This window comes from Lolium perenne, chromosome 4 (assembly GCF_019359855.2).
Source record: "Lolium perenne isolate Kyuss_39 chromosome 4, Kyuss_2.0, whole genome shotgun sequence".
NCBI classification, from domain to species: domain Eukaryota; kingdom Viridiplantae; phylum Streptophyta; class Magnoliopsida; order Poales; family Poaceae; genus Lolium; species Lolium perenne.
In genome coordinates this window covers 47,211,409-47,224,447 of record NC_067247.2, presented here as the reverse complement: position 1 = coordinate 47,224,447, position 13,039 = coordinate 47,211,409, and the positions used below count along the sequence as shown (strand labels likewise).

General features: G+C 44.2%; 1 protein-coding gene across 1 annotated transcript; it reads right to left on the bottom strand.

Moving 5' to 3' along the window:
- Window positions 1–428: 428 nt before the first annotated feature.
- LOC127348350 (tryptophan synthase alpha chain-like) lies at window positions 429–8,849 on the bottom strand. The gene is made up of 6 exons (XM_051374402.2): window positions 8,722–8,849; window positions 3,067–3,160; window positions 1,064–1,462; window positions 811–966; window positions 661–720; window positions 429–563 (listed from the first exon to the last, which is right to left on the bottom strand). Exons 1-6 carry the CDS (start codon window positions 8,847–8,849, stop codon window positions 429–431), a joined length of 972 nt encoding a protein of 323 aa, XP_051230362.2.
- Between the last annotated feature and the right edge of the window lie 4,190 nt (window positions 8,850–13,039).

Here is a 13,039-nt window from a genome sequence, read left to right as displayed (position 1 = left end):
CTGTAATACACAACATAGGTGATGTCATGGAGAAGTCTCTTAAGGGAAAAATAAAAATGAGAGGCGTCGCAAGCAAAGCTTCTGCATCTACTTGATAGACCCATTTCAGGGTGTCGGGTCTTCTTTTGGCGTTCAATGATTCAAGTGTAATGAGTTCGCAGTTGAAGTAAGTTGAGAGAGTTTATTGGTTTTTCGAGTGGGAAACTTGTTTGGTTGGGTGTTCTTCTCTTGTGTTTTTTCGTGTAACAGTTTTCGCTCGTTTTTCTAGTTAATTAATTAGGCATTCTCTTCTAATTAATAGATTGGGCAGAGCTTTTGTTCTGTTTAAAAAAAAAGGTATCTCGTTAATCCTATTGATTAATTTTGGCATTATATGTATGAAAATATGGCAAACCAGTTGATTAACTTGTCTTTCCTATATTTATAAACTATGGAAGCGCATCCTTTAGGCTTCTGGCATATTTTTCTAGCCTCTTTAATCCTTCGATCGGAGAAGTTGCTTCACCTAGCTGTTTCACCATTGTACTGCCAATGATCACTGCATCTGCGCCCCACTCTGCAATCTGTTGCCATTCGTAAAAGTTCATTTAGCATGTTGAACTTCTCAACAAAATTACTATAACTTCTGGTGAATATATTATCAATCATTAAAGATTTCACCTGTCTAACATGTTCTGGTGTTGATATGCCAAAGCCTACTGCCACTGCTTTCTGGGTGACCTGCAGATAGTAACAAAACCATATAAGCAAATGGGTAGTACAATAACTTGCACAGAAATTCTTTCAAAACATTGAAATAATTATGCAGACCTGCTTAATTTTCTTGAGACGATCTTTGACACGCGGGTCCACATTTGCTCGTGGACCTGTAACTCCAGTGACGCTTACAACATAAATGAACCCTTGCGAAGCTTGTGCGATCTCCTTGGTCCTCTCTGCTGGTGTCGTCGGTGTTATAAGTAGGACCTGCAACCATTGTTTCAAACAAAGCGAAAACTGTCAATGGCTGCAGCTAAATCCTGCTCTGTTATAGATACATTATTGTAGAGGGATAAGGGCGTACAAGCTCTAGGTTGTTGTTTCTGGCTGCATGCCTGAATGCACATGTCTCGGCATAAGGAAGATCAGGCACTACAAGACCCTTCACCCCGGCTTCTTTGACTGAGGCGGTGAAGTTTGTCGCACCCCGCCGCACAATGGGCCCGAGATACGAGAAGAGCACGACCGGGCAGGACAGCTCCGGAGTCACCTCCTTCAGCATGGACAACACGGCGTCGACTGTCGCCCCGCCAGCCAGCGCCCTCGCTGCGGAAGCCTGGATGACCGGCCCGTCGGCGTAAGGGTCCGAGGAGGGCATTCCGAGCTCAATGACGTCGGCGCCACAAGCGTCGAGGAGCTTGAGCGCCTGTGCCGTTGTAGCCAAATCGGGGTCGCCGGCGGTGATGTATGGGATGAACGCCGTCTGCATGCGTACGAGTCGTGAATAAGAGAAAGGATCTTTTATTAGCTCTCATGCTGGAGCATCCATGCGAATACTTTCTCTTTTTTTATGTGTCCTAAATAACAAAATGTAAAACCTGAACTTTGCAGGTGAACAAATTAATTAGAACTAAGTTGTCTAGAAATAACTTTGAATTTTCGTGTGCACCAAAAATATCTAAAATGAGAATTTTGCAGATTAATTCTACTAGTTTAATTTTTATGATACCCAAAATTGCCAAATATATTTTTCATACATTGTGGTTCTAATATAATATTAACCTAGTATTTTCAAGCTCTAACTTTTTCTAGAAAAGAAAAGAAAAGAGAAAGATTATGCACATATCTTAAAAAAATGGATGGTATGGATAGGGAGTGTGCACCTCATATGCCCGAAAAAACCAATCTTATGTATAAAATGACAGAGTCTAAAATAAGTTTTATGTGTTAGAGTGTAATGACCGACCCCCCTCTCTCTCAATTCGAACTTTTGAAAAACTTGGCTAGTACATCAATCCTATATGCTGCTCACAGAGTATAAAAAAAGATTTGCGGCCTATTTTGGACCCATACTAAGGAACAAAATAGCCTAAGTGTGAGTGAGGGTGTTATTATAAATATATTGTCTAGCCCCTTTTCCAGTTCGGACTGATGGTGCTTTCGTTAGGTGCATTCAACTTATAACCGGAGGTTGAAGGTTCAATACCCAAAAATGTAATTAAAAAATATCGCGGCAGGTCCCCGTTGCGCACGTCAAGACTCTAAATAAAAGGAGCATACAAAGTTCTAGATTCATATACCTTTTTTCTTCTAGGAGGAAAAAATATATTACTTTTAGTGTGTGACTAGTTCTCGATCAAGTAATGTCTTTAAATTTTAGTTCCAATCCCAGTTACAACTTACAAGTAACACGGTTCAGAAGCAAGTGTAATGGAGTCAGTGAGTGTAAGGGTGTCTCATCGATCCTAAGATTTTGCCCAACCCACTATCAGCTATTGTAAAAAATATGCAAAAAGGCCCAGCCCAATTTAGGCCAGCCCCATCTTAGCAAATTGGGCTTGATTGCAAACCATGTTGCAACATTTAACTAGCACGAATCAAAAGGCAATCTAATTGTTCAGACATTTCTTTCTAGTTGCAAACCTTATTTGCAATTAAAAAAATCTTAGTTGTAACTCATTTTAGCACAAATCACGATATAATCATATGGTTTGGAAGTCGTCTCAGAACTAGCGAAACCATTCTGGGCATGATCTGAAGGTAAAATTAGACACAACCTAACACTACAGAACCAGTCAAGGTGTTGACGGCCGTCATGCTGTCAGCACATGTAGAATTACCGTCGGCACAACCCTTTTCTGACGGCCGCGATAAAAAGCCGTCAGCATAATTTTTAACCGTCAACACCTTGACGTTTTCCTTTAGTGTAACTGTACAGACATAAAACAATAATACTGCCCCGTGCTTGAAAATATATCTTAGATTTGTTAAAATTTAGATTGTCATCTAATACATCTTTTCGACAGTGAGTGAGGTAGTAATTGATTGATCCTTGCTCGTGGATGGCACGGTGTCGTTTACACGTACCTTCCTCTGCTCCCTGACCCTAGACAGGGTCTGTGCCACCGATAGGCTCCGCCCGTTGGCGACGGGGACGAACGGCACGGGAGAACGCGGCGTTCTGAGCACCGTCCGCCTCCCCGGCTGCCGTGGGGGCATGGACATCGCCACCGCGGTGACCGTCGTCATCACAAGCCTCTTCGGCACGGTCACCACTGCTCCACCGCCCCGCGCCGGACGGCTCAGCGGCGGTGCAGACGATGCCTCAAGCGCGAAAGACATGTATAGCTAATGGATGCTACAGTAGCATGGTACGCACACCTGAGTCTCTGTAGCTAGCTTTTTTTTTTTTGATCTGTCTCTGTAGCTAGCTGGACTATATGTGAATGTCAGCTGAGCGAGTGTAGAAGAAACACATGGGCTCCGTGCGCGTTTATATAGCAGCCGAGGCAGGGCCAGATAGCTCGGAGCGAGCCACGCTCAAGAGTCCACGACTGTGAACATAAGATCTCGGGGAAGCATGTGGTTCTGATGGTTTTTGTTGGGCATCTTGTTCTTCTTACTCTGTTTACTTTCGTGGTTTTGGCAGCCTTGCAGTTCGAACACTGGCTTCAGAAACTCTCATTTTCAAAAGAAATGTTATCGAGGAAGCACGAACAAAAAGCAATTTGCAGCTCGTTCATTTGTCCTCGCCATCCAATCACACAGCGCCACGTACTTATTTGTGTTATCAACACATTTTCTCGCCTTAATATATTGATTCAAATATAGAAAACCATTTGGAACAATGTAATTCTATATCGTGTCTCGCACACTAGTCAAGTTGATCGTGACAAGATTCTAGATGGGCACAGCTAAAAGTTGGAATAGTACTATGCAGTGGTCTCTTTCAGACCCTAGAAAGTACTGAAAATGAGTTCTACATGTATTTGCCCTTGATGGCAAAGGACGGGGCCCCCGGTACCATGCATGATGAAGATATTTTTGCGTTAAGCCACACCAATCAAACATCTGTGCATACGCCTGTTTCACGTGTCTTGCCACGACTTGTAAGGAAACAAATGATTACGGATGAATCACCGTACCGTTGGATTATATGGGCTAGGCCCAGACCCAAGTAGGCAGCCTAAATAGGCTAAAAATTCTAAAATCTCAAGGCCATATGTAGTGCAACCTTGGAAGATATGGGAGACAAAATTTAATTTTACTTAACTAGTTGGAAGAAAGTTAGAGTAGCTTATGAAAGCAGCTCTTCCAGCTTCACTAAGTGAGTAAGAAAAGAAGTTCACGCGCACTCCTTCTCCTTCGCCGCCACCTGCCACCCACCTTACCATGCATCAAACACATGTCATGTCTTGTCTCGTGAATGGAAGACTAAACTTTTTCTTGGTGCATCAAATGAGTTGGACTTGTGTCGACTGGTCGGAAGCTCCCCTCACAGGATATACCAGGAGCCAAGAGACATGACAAATCTAGAGCTCTCCACTCCCTTCTGTTTTTCTCTCGACCAGTTTTTTTGATGTGCTGATCTCTAGTTTTCCCCATCACGACGACTGTGTGCATGGCCGTCCAGGAGAGTAGGCCTCTGAAACCCCGTGGGTCGAGATTCTGCACCAGGAGATGGGCGAAGGTTTTTGGGAGTGTCTCGACGGGAATGCTCCTTATTGTTCGAGTTTTTCCTCGATAGATCCGACGACTTCAACAACATCATGGATGACATCAACAACAACGATGGTGATGTTGCTGCTAGAGCGACCTTCCTGGTGGTGATGTATGTGTTTCTCATCTTATATCTTGCACTGCTACTTGTTTCATATCCAAATCCGCCAGATATGCTTAGTCTGTTGTGTATGGTTAAATACGGTAGTGCGTATGTGACATAGACTACAATATTGTACTAATACTATGATACTACATCAATTACTTTTTTTTTCTATTCTAAAACAACTGATAATAAGTATTTTTAATTCGACACTAAGAACCTTTTGATCAAACAATTCTTGGAAACACAAATGGATATGATATTTATCATAAAAATGTCGACTGGCTAATAACTAGACTCCAAATTATTCACTCTCATTAGTTTATTCCAGTAATATTTCTTTGGTAATATGTAGCATACATGCTCCAGGAGAGAGGCTCCGTGAAACCTATCTAGGGTTCTGTACCTTCATCGGTGACGTCGTTGGTCTACTCCGTCTTCGGTGGCCATAGGGATTTGGAGGTGCGGCGGACCATAACCTCTCCCTGGTGGGAACTTCCCGTTCTTTTTTAATTTCTTTTCAATGTCTTTTTTGGGATGATCAGATGGTGTCTACATCATGATGGCAGAATAAGGTCCTTCCCACTCTATACTCACTTTGGTGGTGCGTCTAGCGCAGGCGGAGGAACTACTAGGAAAAAGCCAACCGCAGGCGTACCAAAAAAGGTGGTAACACGCCGGTGGTAACGGCTTATCACCGGCGCACCAGCCTAGTAGGCCAAAGGTAACACGATTTATTAGAATCTAAAAAAAGATCTTGATCTAGTCGTTCGTCGTCATGGCCGTCTCACAGGAGGGTCGCTGGAGGGACTGTAGCCGAGGAGGTGGCCGCCGGGAGTAGATCGCCGGAGGGAGGTCGAGGAGGTGGTCGCTGGGAGTAGCTCACCGGAGGGAGGTCGAGGAGGTGGTCGCCGGAGAGAGGGAGAGGAAGGAGGAGGAGGAGAAGGTGGAGAAGTGTAAGAGGAGGAGGAGAGCATATGGCAGTTGTGCTCCATCACACAGGGTTTCAACCTAATAGTATGCGCCACTTGGGGTTGAAGAGATGAGCCTCGGCTTGGCGGTGTTGCTCCTCGTTGCCCTTGGTGGCTACCATCATACTCGTCGATGCGAGTAAGTGTGTGACGTGTCTTTCATCGTGGAAGTTGCATTGTGCTCTATCCGATAAGAACTACACCGCCATACAGTAGTAGGCATGCGCTTCCTCCTTTGGGTTCGACAGCATGCCAAGGTAGAGCTTCTCCAATGTTTGTTATTTTGTATTCTTCTTGTGTGCGCCATAGAACTTTGGCTTTAACATGGTACTAATAACAACTAAACGATTCAACTACATAAATAATTAACATTGTTTTTAACAATCAACCAATTATTTACACAACAGATGCATTTCTAACACTACAAATCTAACTATTTCTTTATCTAATAGTATCATACACTTTATTTTGTACTACACATTTGATCTAATGATTATCTAACTAGTGTACAACCGTTTACGTTACACATGCATGCATTTCTAACAAAATTAACAAACCAAAAAAAGAGGCGGAAGACACTCACAAAAGCAACGCGGAGGGGGCGACGGTGACACGATGCGGAAGGGGTGACGATGAGGCGATGATGATGGCGGTCGGAGTTGCGTTGTGGTGGACATGCGAAGGTTGGAGTGGTGTGGCAGGAATGCGAACGGAGCAGAGCGAATGTGGAGTTTATGTGAAGGTGTGGAGGGGTGGATCCGGGCGCCATCGTGGCACTGATGCACGAGGGCTGGCATGCGATGAGGCATATTGAGTGTGTGTGGAGAGGAGTGAGGAGAAATCGGGTGGGGATATGGACGTGTGGACCACATGGTAACTAGTGGGCCACTCGGACACACCACCTACACGAGCAATACCAGTGTCATGTCCACTAGGAAAGGCCACAACATTTTGGTAGTGGGTCACTAGGACCCACCAACTTGGTGGTTTACCATTTTTCTTACACGCCATTGGTAAGTAAATACCGGTGAACTACAAGTAATTTGGCACGCCGTACATATTTAAGGAAAATACCGGTGGCGTGTTGATTTAAAGGCTTGTGATAAGGGGTGGCCCGATCTTCTCAGTAAGCACGGTGGTGATGATGATCACATGATGAACACAACAGAGATAACAAGATGATGAAGTGGATGATAACTTGTATGACGGAACGAAGTCTCTCGATTGGTCCCTATCGCCAATGCAACAGCTCTCAACCCTGCAAGATATTCACAACTCCACACACTTGCGCATGTAACCGCCGGCCACGAAGCGGTAAGTTGCAACCATCTAATTCCCAATGGAACAACCGATCACACAAGACTTTCAGGGGTAAACACCAAATCAATGCAATATGGTGTATAAATTCGATAGAGTTGCAAAGCAATCAACTATGAACTAGGGTTTATCTTAAACATGGTCTAAACCTAATTTGGGGGCGTCCTCGGCACTTATATAGGGGTTTAGGACGACCATGAGTTGAAAAGATACATACAAAACCGACCCAGATTGGATCTGGTCGAGCCAGACTCGGACTCGAACTCGACCGGCGTGGGGGCCGGTCGACCGGGCCTGGGACCGGCCAGTCCGGTTTGGACCGGGCCTGGGACCGAGTCATGACCGGGGCGCCGAGGTGACATACAGTACACCCCCCCCCCCCCGCGGTTGGCACCAGTGCAGTATCCGGTCAGAACCGGGCTCACCCGGCGTGGGGGCCGGTTGGACCGGGCCTGGCACCGGCCTGGATAGCTTCTTCTTCCTCCCTTGCGCATGCCTCCCGCTCCTCCCTCGCGCGTCCATGGGATGTCTTCATGTCCAGCTTCACATCCAGCTGCTCCTCTCCTCCTAGTGCGATGCTTGCTCCCTCTTCGTACCTGATCATGCATAAGTAAAAGGACTTAGGTAGTATAAAGTTCTCATCAATCAAAGTATCATTTAGGAACAAGTTCACCTGTTGTTTGAGTAGCTTCGCATGAGCCCTTGTAATGGGTCCAATCCTGACTTCATTGGACTTGAGCTTCACATCAGCATCATCTTCATCTTGCAATGACGGTGGTAGTAGTGTAGTAGGGATGTCCTCATCTCTCCCCCTTCAAAAGGCGTCGACCTCGACGCTCCATGGTCTTCTCCATCATATGGTGTCAAATCAGCCACATTGAAAGAATTGCTGACACCAAACTCATCAATTGGAAGATCTATCGAGTATGCATTATCATTGATCTTGGCAAGCACTTTGTAAGGACCAGCACCATGAGGAAGCAACTTGGACTTCCGTAGCTTCGCGAACCTATCCTTGCGAAAATGTACCCAGACCATATCACCACGCTTGAACAACATCTTATTGCGCTTCTTGTTCACCCTTGCAGCATTGTTCTTGCCTTTCTTCTCATCAACTCTTTAGTCTTCACATGTATCTTCCATACAAAATCTGCCCTCTTTTATGCCTCCATATTAACTCTCTCATGTATGGGTAGAGGCAACAAGTCAAGTGAAGTAATGGGTTTGAAACCATACACCACCTCAAAGGGACACAACTCGGTGGTAGAATGTGATGGGATTCATAGCATAGAAAACAAAAAAATTCCTACCGCAAGAACGAAATCCAAGCCAAGATGCAATCTAGTAGACGGTAGCAACGAGGGGATAACGAGACTAACCCTTGAAGATTTCCAAAGCCTATGAGATTAGATCTCGTTGTTGCAGAAGATGATCACTTGCCGCTTTCAAAAGCGCGTAGAAGATCTTGACGGTGCCACAATCGGGCAGCACCTCCGTACTCGGTCACACGTTCGGTGTTGATGAAGACATCCTTCTCCCCGTTCCAGCGGGCAGCAGAACTAGTAGACCCTCCTCGGAATCCCGGCAGCACGACGGCGTGGTGGCGGTGGTGGTGGAGATCTCCGGCAGGGCTTCGCCAAAGCGTATGCGGGAGAGGTGGAGGAGGAGAGGCGGCTAGGGTTTGGGGAGAGGGGGGCGCCATCCACTATAGGGGGCGGCCAAGGCTTTGGTGTAGCCGGCCCCCTCCCCTTGCTCCTCATTATATAGGTGGAACCCCCAAGTGTTGGACTACAAGTCTTCGAATAAGACCCCAACCCAAAAACTTCCATATGGTGGGAAACCTACCCAAAGAGGGACTCCCACTCAAGGTGGGATTCCCACCTTCCCTTGGAAGGGGGTGGCCGGCCACCTATGGTGGAGTCCACCTGGGACTCCACTCCCTTAAGGTTGGCCGACCATGCTAGGTGGAGTCCCTTTGGGACTCCGCCTTCCATAGTGATTTCTTCCGGACTTTTCTAGAACCTTCTAGAACCTTCCATAAATGCACCGGATCATTTTCCAACTTATAAAATGACTTCCTATATATGAATCTTATTCTCCGAACCATTCCGGAACTCCTCGTGATGTCCTGGATCACATCCGAGACTCCGAACAAAACTTCGAACTCCATTCCATATTCCATATCTACTTAAACGACATCAAACCTTCAGTGTGTCACCCTACGGTTCGCGAACTATGTAGACATGGTTGAGACCTCTCTCTGACTAATAACCAATAGCGGGATCTGTAGATCCATAATGGCTCCCACATAATCAACGATGACTTAGTGATCGAATGAACCATTCACATACGATACCGATTCCCTTTGTCACGCGATATTTTACTGTCCGAGGTTTGATCATCGGTATCTCTATACCTTGTTCAACCTCGTCTCCTGACAAGTACTCTTTACTCGTACCGTGGTATGTGGTCTCTTATGAACCATTCATATGCTTGCAAGCTAATTAGACGACATTCCACCGAGAGGGCCCAGAGTATATCTATCCGTCATCGGGATGGACAAATCCCACTGTTGATCCATATGCCTCAACTCATACTTTCCAGATACTTAATCCCACCTTTATAACCACCCATTTACGCAGTGGCGTTTGATGTAATCAAAGTACCCTTCTGGTATAAGTGATTTACATGATCTCATGGTCGAAGGACTAGGTAACTATGTATGGAAAGCTTATAGCAAATAACTTAATGACGTGATCTTATGCTACGCTTAATTGGGTGTGTCCATTACATCATTCACATAATGACATAACCTTGTTATTAATAACATCCAATGTTCATGATCATGAAACTATGATCATCTATTAATCAACAAGCTAGTTTATACAAGAGGCTTACTAGGGACTCCTTGTTGTTTACATAACACACATGTATCAATGTTTCGGTTAATACAATTATAGCATGGTATATAAACATTTATCATAAACACAAAGATATATAATAACCACTTTATTATTGCCTCTTGGGCATATCTCCAACAGTCTCCCACTTGCACTAGAGTCAATAATCTAGATTACATTGTAAGGTACCTAACACCCATGGCATTCTAGTGTTGGTCATGCTTTGCCCTAGGGAGAGCTTTAGTCAACGGATCTGCTACATTCAGATCAGTGTGTACTTTGCAAATCTTTACTTCTCCATCTTCGATGTACTCACGAATCGAATGAAAACACAGCTTGATATGCTTCAGCTTCTTGTGTGACCTTGGTTCTTGTGCATTGGCGATGGCACCCATGTTGTCACAATAGATGACTAGTGGGTCCAATGCACTAGGAACCACACCAAGCTCAACTATGAACCTCTTCATCCATACCGCTTCCGATGAAGCCTCTGAAGCCGCTATGTACTCCGATTCTGTTGAAGACTTCGCCACCGTGCCTTTGCCGACGCACCAGCTTTCTGCTATGACACCATTCAATATAAACACGTACCCCGACTGAGACTTAGAGTCATCAGAATCAGTGTTCCAACTTGCATCGGTGTAACTGGTTACAACGAGCTCTTGGTCACCTCCATAACAAAGAAACATATCCTTAGTTCTTTTCAAGTACTTCAGGATATTCTTGACCGTTGTCCAGTGTTCCATTCCTGGATCACTTTGATATCTGCTAGTCAAATTAACTGCATGTGCTATATCCGGTCTAGTACATAGCATGTCATACATGATAGAACCTACTGCCGAGGCATAGGGGATCTGATTCATCCTCTATCTTTCTTGTGCCGTAGCTGGACCTTGAGTCTTACTCAAGACCTTACCTGGCAACATCGGTAAGAATCCTTTCTTACTTTCATCCATTCTAAACTTCTTTAGAATCTTGTCCAGGTATGTACTCTGTGAAAGCGCTAATAGGCGTCTTGATCTATCTCTATAAATCTTGATGCCTAATATGTATGCTGCTTCACCAAGGTCCTTCATTGAAAAACATTTATTCAAATAACCTTTTACACTGCTTAATAGTTCTATATCATTCCCAATTAATAATATGTCATCTACATATAATACCAGGAATGCTACAGAGCTCCCACTCACTTTCTTGTAAATACAGGCCTCTCCATGGCACTGTATAAACCCGAAGTCTTTGATCACCTTATCAAAACGTCGGTTCCAACTCTGGATGCTTGCTTCAGTCCATAAATTGAACGCTGAAGTTTACACACCTTGTCAGAATTTTTAGGATCGACAAAACCTTTGGGTTGCACCATATAAAACTCTTCCTCAATGTCTCCATTAAGGAACGCCGTTTTGACATCCATCTGCCAAATCTCATAATCGAAAAATGCAGCTATTGCTAACAAAATCCTCACAGACTTTAGCTTCGCTACAGGTGAGAAAGTCTCATCGTAGTCAACACCTTGAATTTGTCGGAAACCCTTTGTGACAAGTCGAGATTTGTAGACAGTAACATTACCATCAGCATCTGTTTTTTCTCTTGAAGATCCATTTATTCTCGACAGCCTTGCGGCTCTCAGGTAAGTCTACCAAAGTCCACACTTTGTAATCATACATGGATCCCATTTCGGATTTCATGGCTTCTTGCCATTTGTTGGAATCTGGGCTCACCATTGCTTCTTCATACGTCGTAGGGTCTTCATCATTGTTGTCCACAATCATGCCATTTAGACAAGGATCATACCAGTCAGGAGTGGCACGTTCCCTTGTCGATCTGCGAGGTTCATTAGCTATCTCGCTCGAAGTTTCATGATCATTATCATTAGCTTCCACTGTTACCGGTGCAGGCGGCACAGGAACATCTTCCGGTACTGCGCTACACTGATCAACGAGAGAAGGTTCAGTAACCTCGTCGAGTTCTACTTTTCTTCCAGTCACTTCTTTAGTGAGAAATTCTTTCTCAAGAAAGGTTCCGTTCTTAGCAACAAAGATTTTTCCTTCGGATCTGTGATAGAAAGTATACCCTATAGTTTCTTTAGGGTATCCTATGAAGACGCATTTCCCCGCTTTAGGTTCTAGCTTGTCCGATTGTAACTTTTTTACATAGGCTTCGCAACCCCAAACTTTAAGGAACGACAGCTTAGGTTTCTTATTAAACCATAATTCATACGGTGTCGTTTCAACGGATTTAGATGGTGCCCTATTTAAAGTGAATGCAGCTGTCTCTAATGCATAACCCCGAAATGATAACGGCAAATCAGTAAGAGACATCATAGAATGAACCATATCTAAGAGAGTTCGATTACGACGTTCGGACACACCATTTCGTTGTGGTGTTCCCGGCGGTGTCAACTGTGAAAGTATTCCGCATTTCTTTAAATGCATGCTAAACTCATAACTCAGATATTCGCCTCCGCGATCAGACCGCAGAAATTTAATCCTCTTGTTACGTTGATTTTCTACTTCACTTTGGAATTCCTTAAACTTCTCGAAAGTTTCGGATTTATGTTTCATGAAATAGATATACCCATATCTACTCAGATCATCTGTGAAGGTTAGAACATAACGATAACCACCGCGCGAGGCTACACTCATTGGTCCGCACACATCGGTATATATGTATGATTTCCAATAAGTCTGTAGCTCGCTCCATAATACCAGAGAATGGAGTCTTAGTCATTTTTCACATTAGACATGCTTCGCAACTATCAAGTGACTCAAAGTCAAGTGACTCAAGTAATCCATCGAAATGGAGTTTCTTCATGCGTTTCACTCCAATATGACCAATACGACAGTGCCACATATAAGTAGAATTATCATTCAATTTAATTCGCTTAGCATCAATGTTATGAACATGTGTATCACTACTATCGAGACTTAATAGAAATAAACCATTCTTCTCAGGCGCGTGACCATAAAAGATATTATTCATAAAAATAGAACAACCATTATTCTCAGACTTGAATGAATAACCGTCTTGCATTAAACAAGATCCAGATA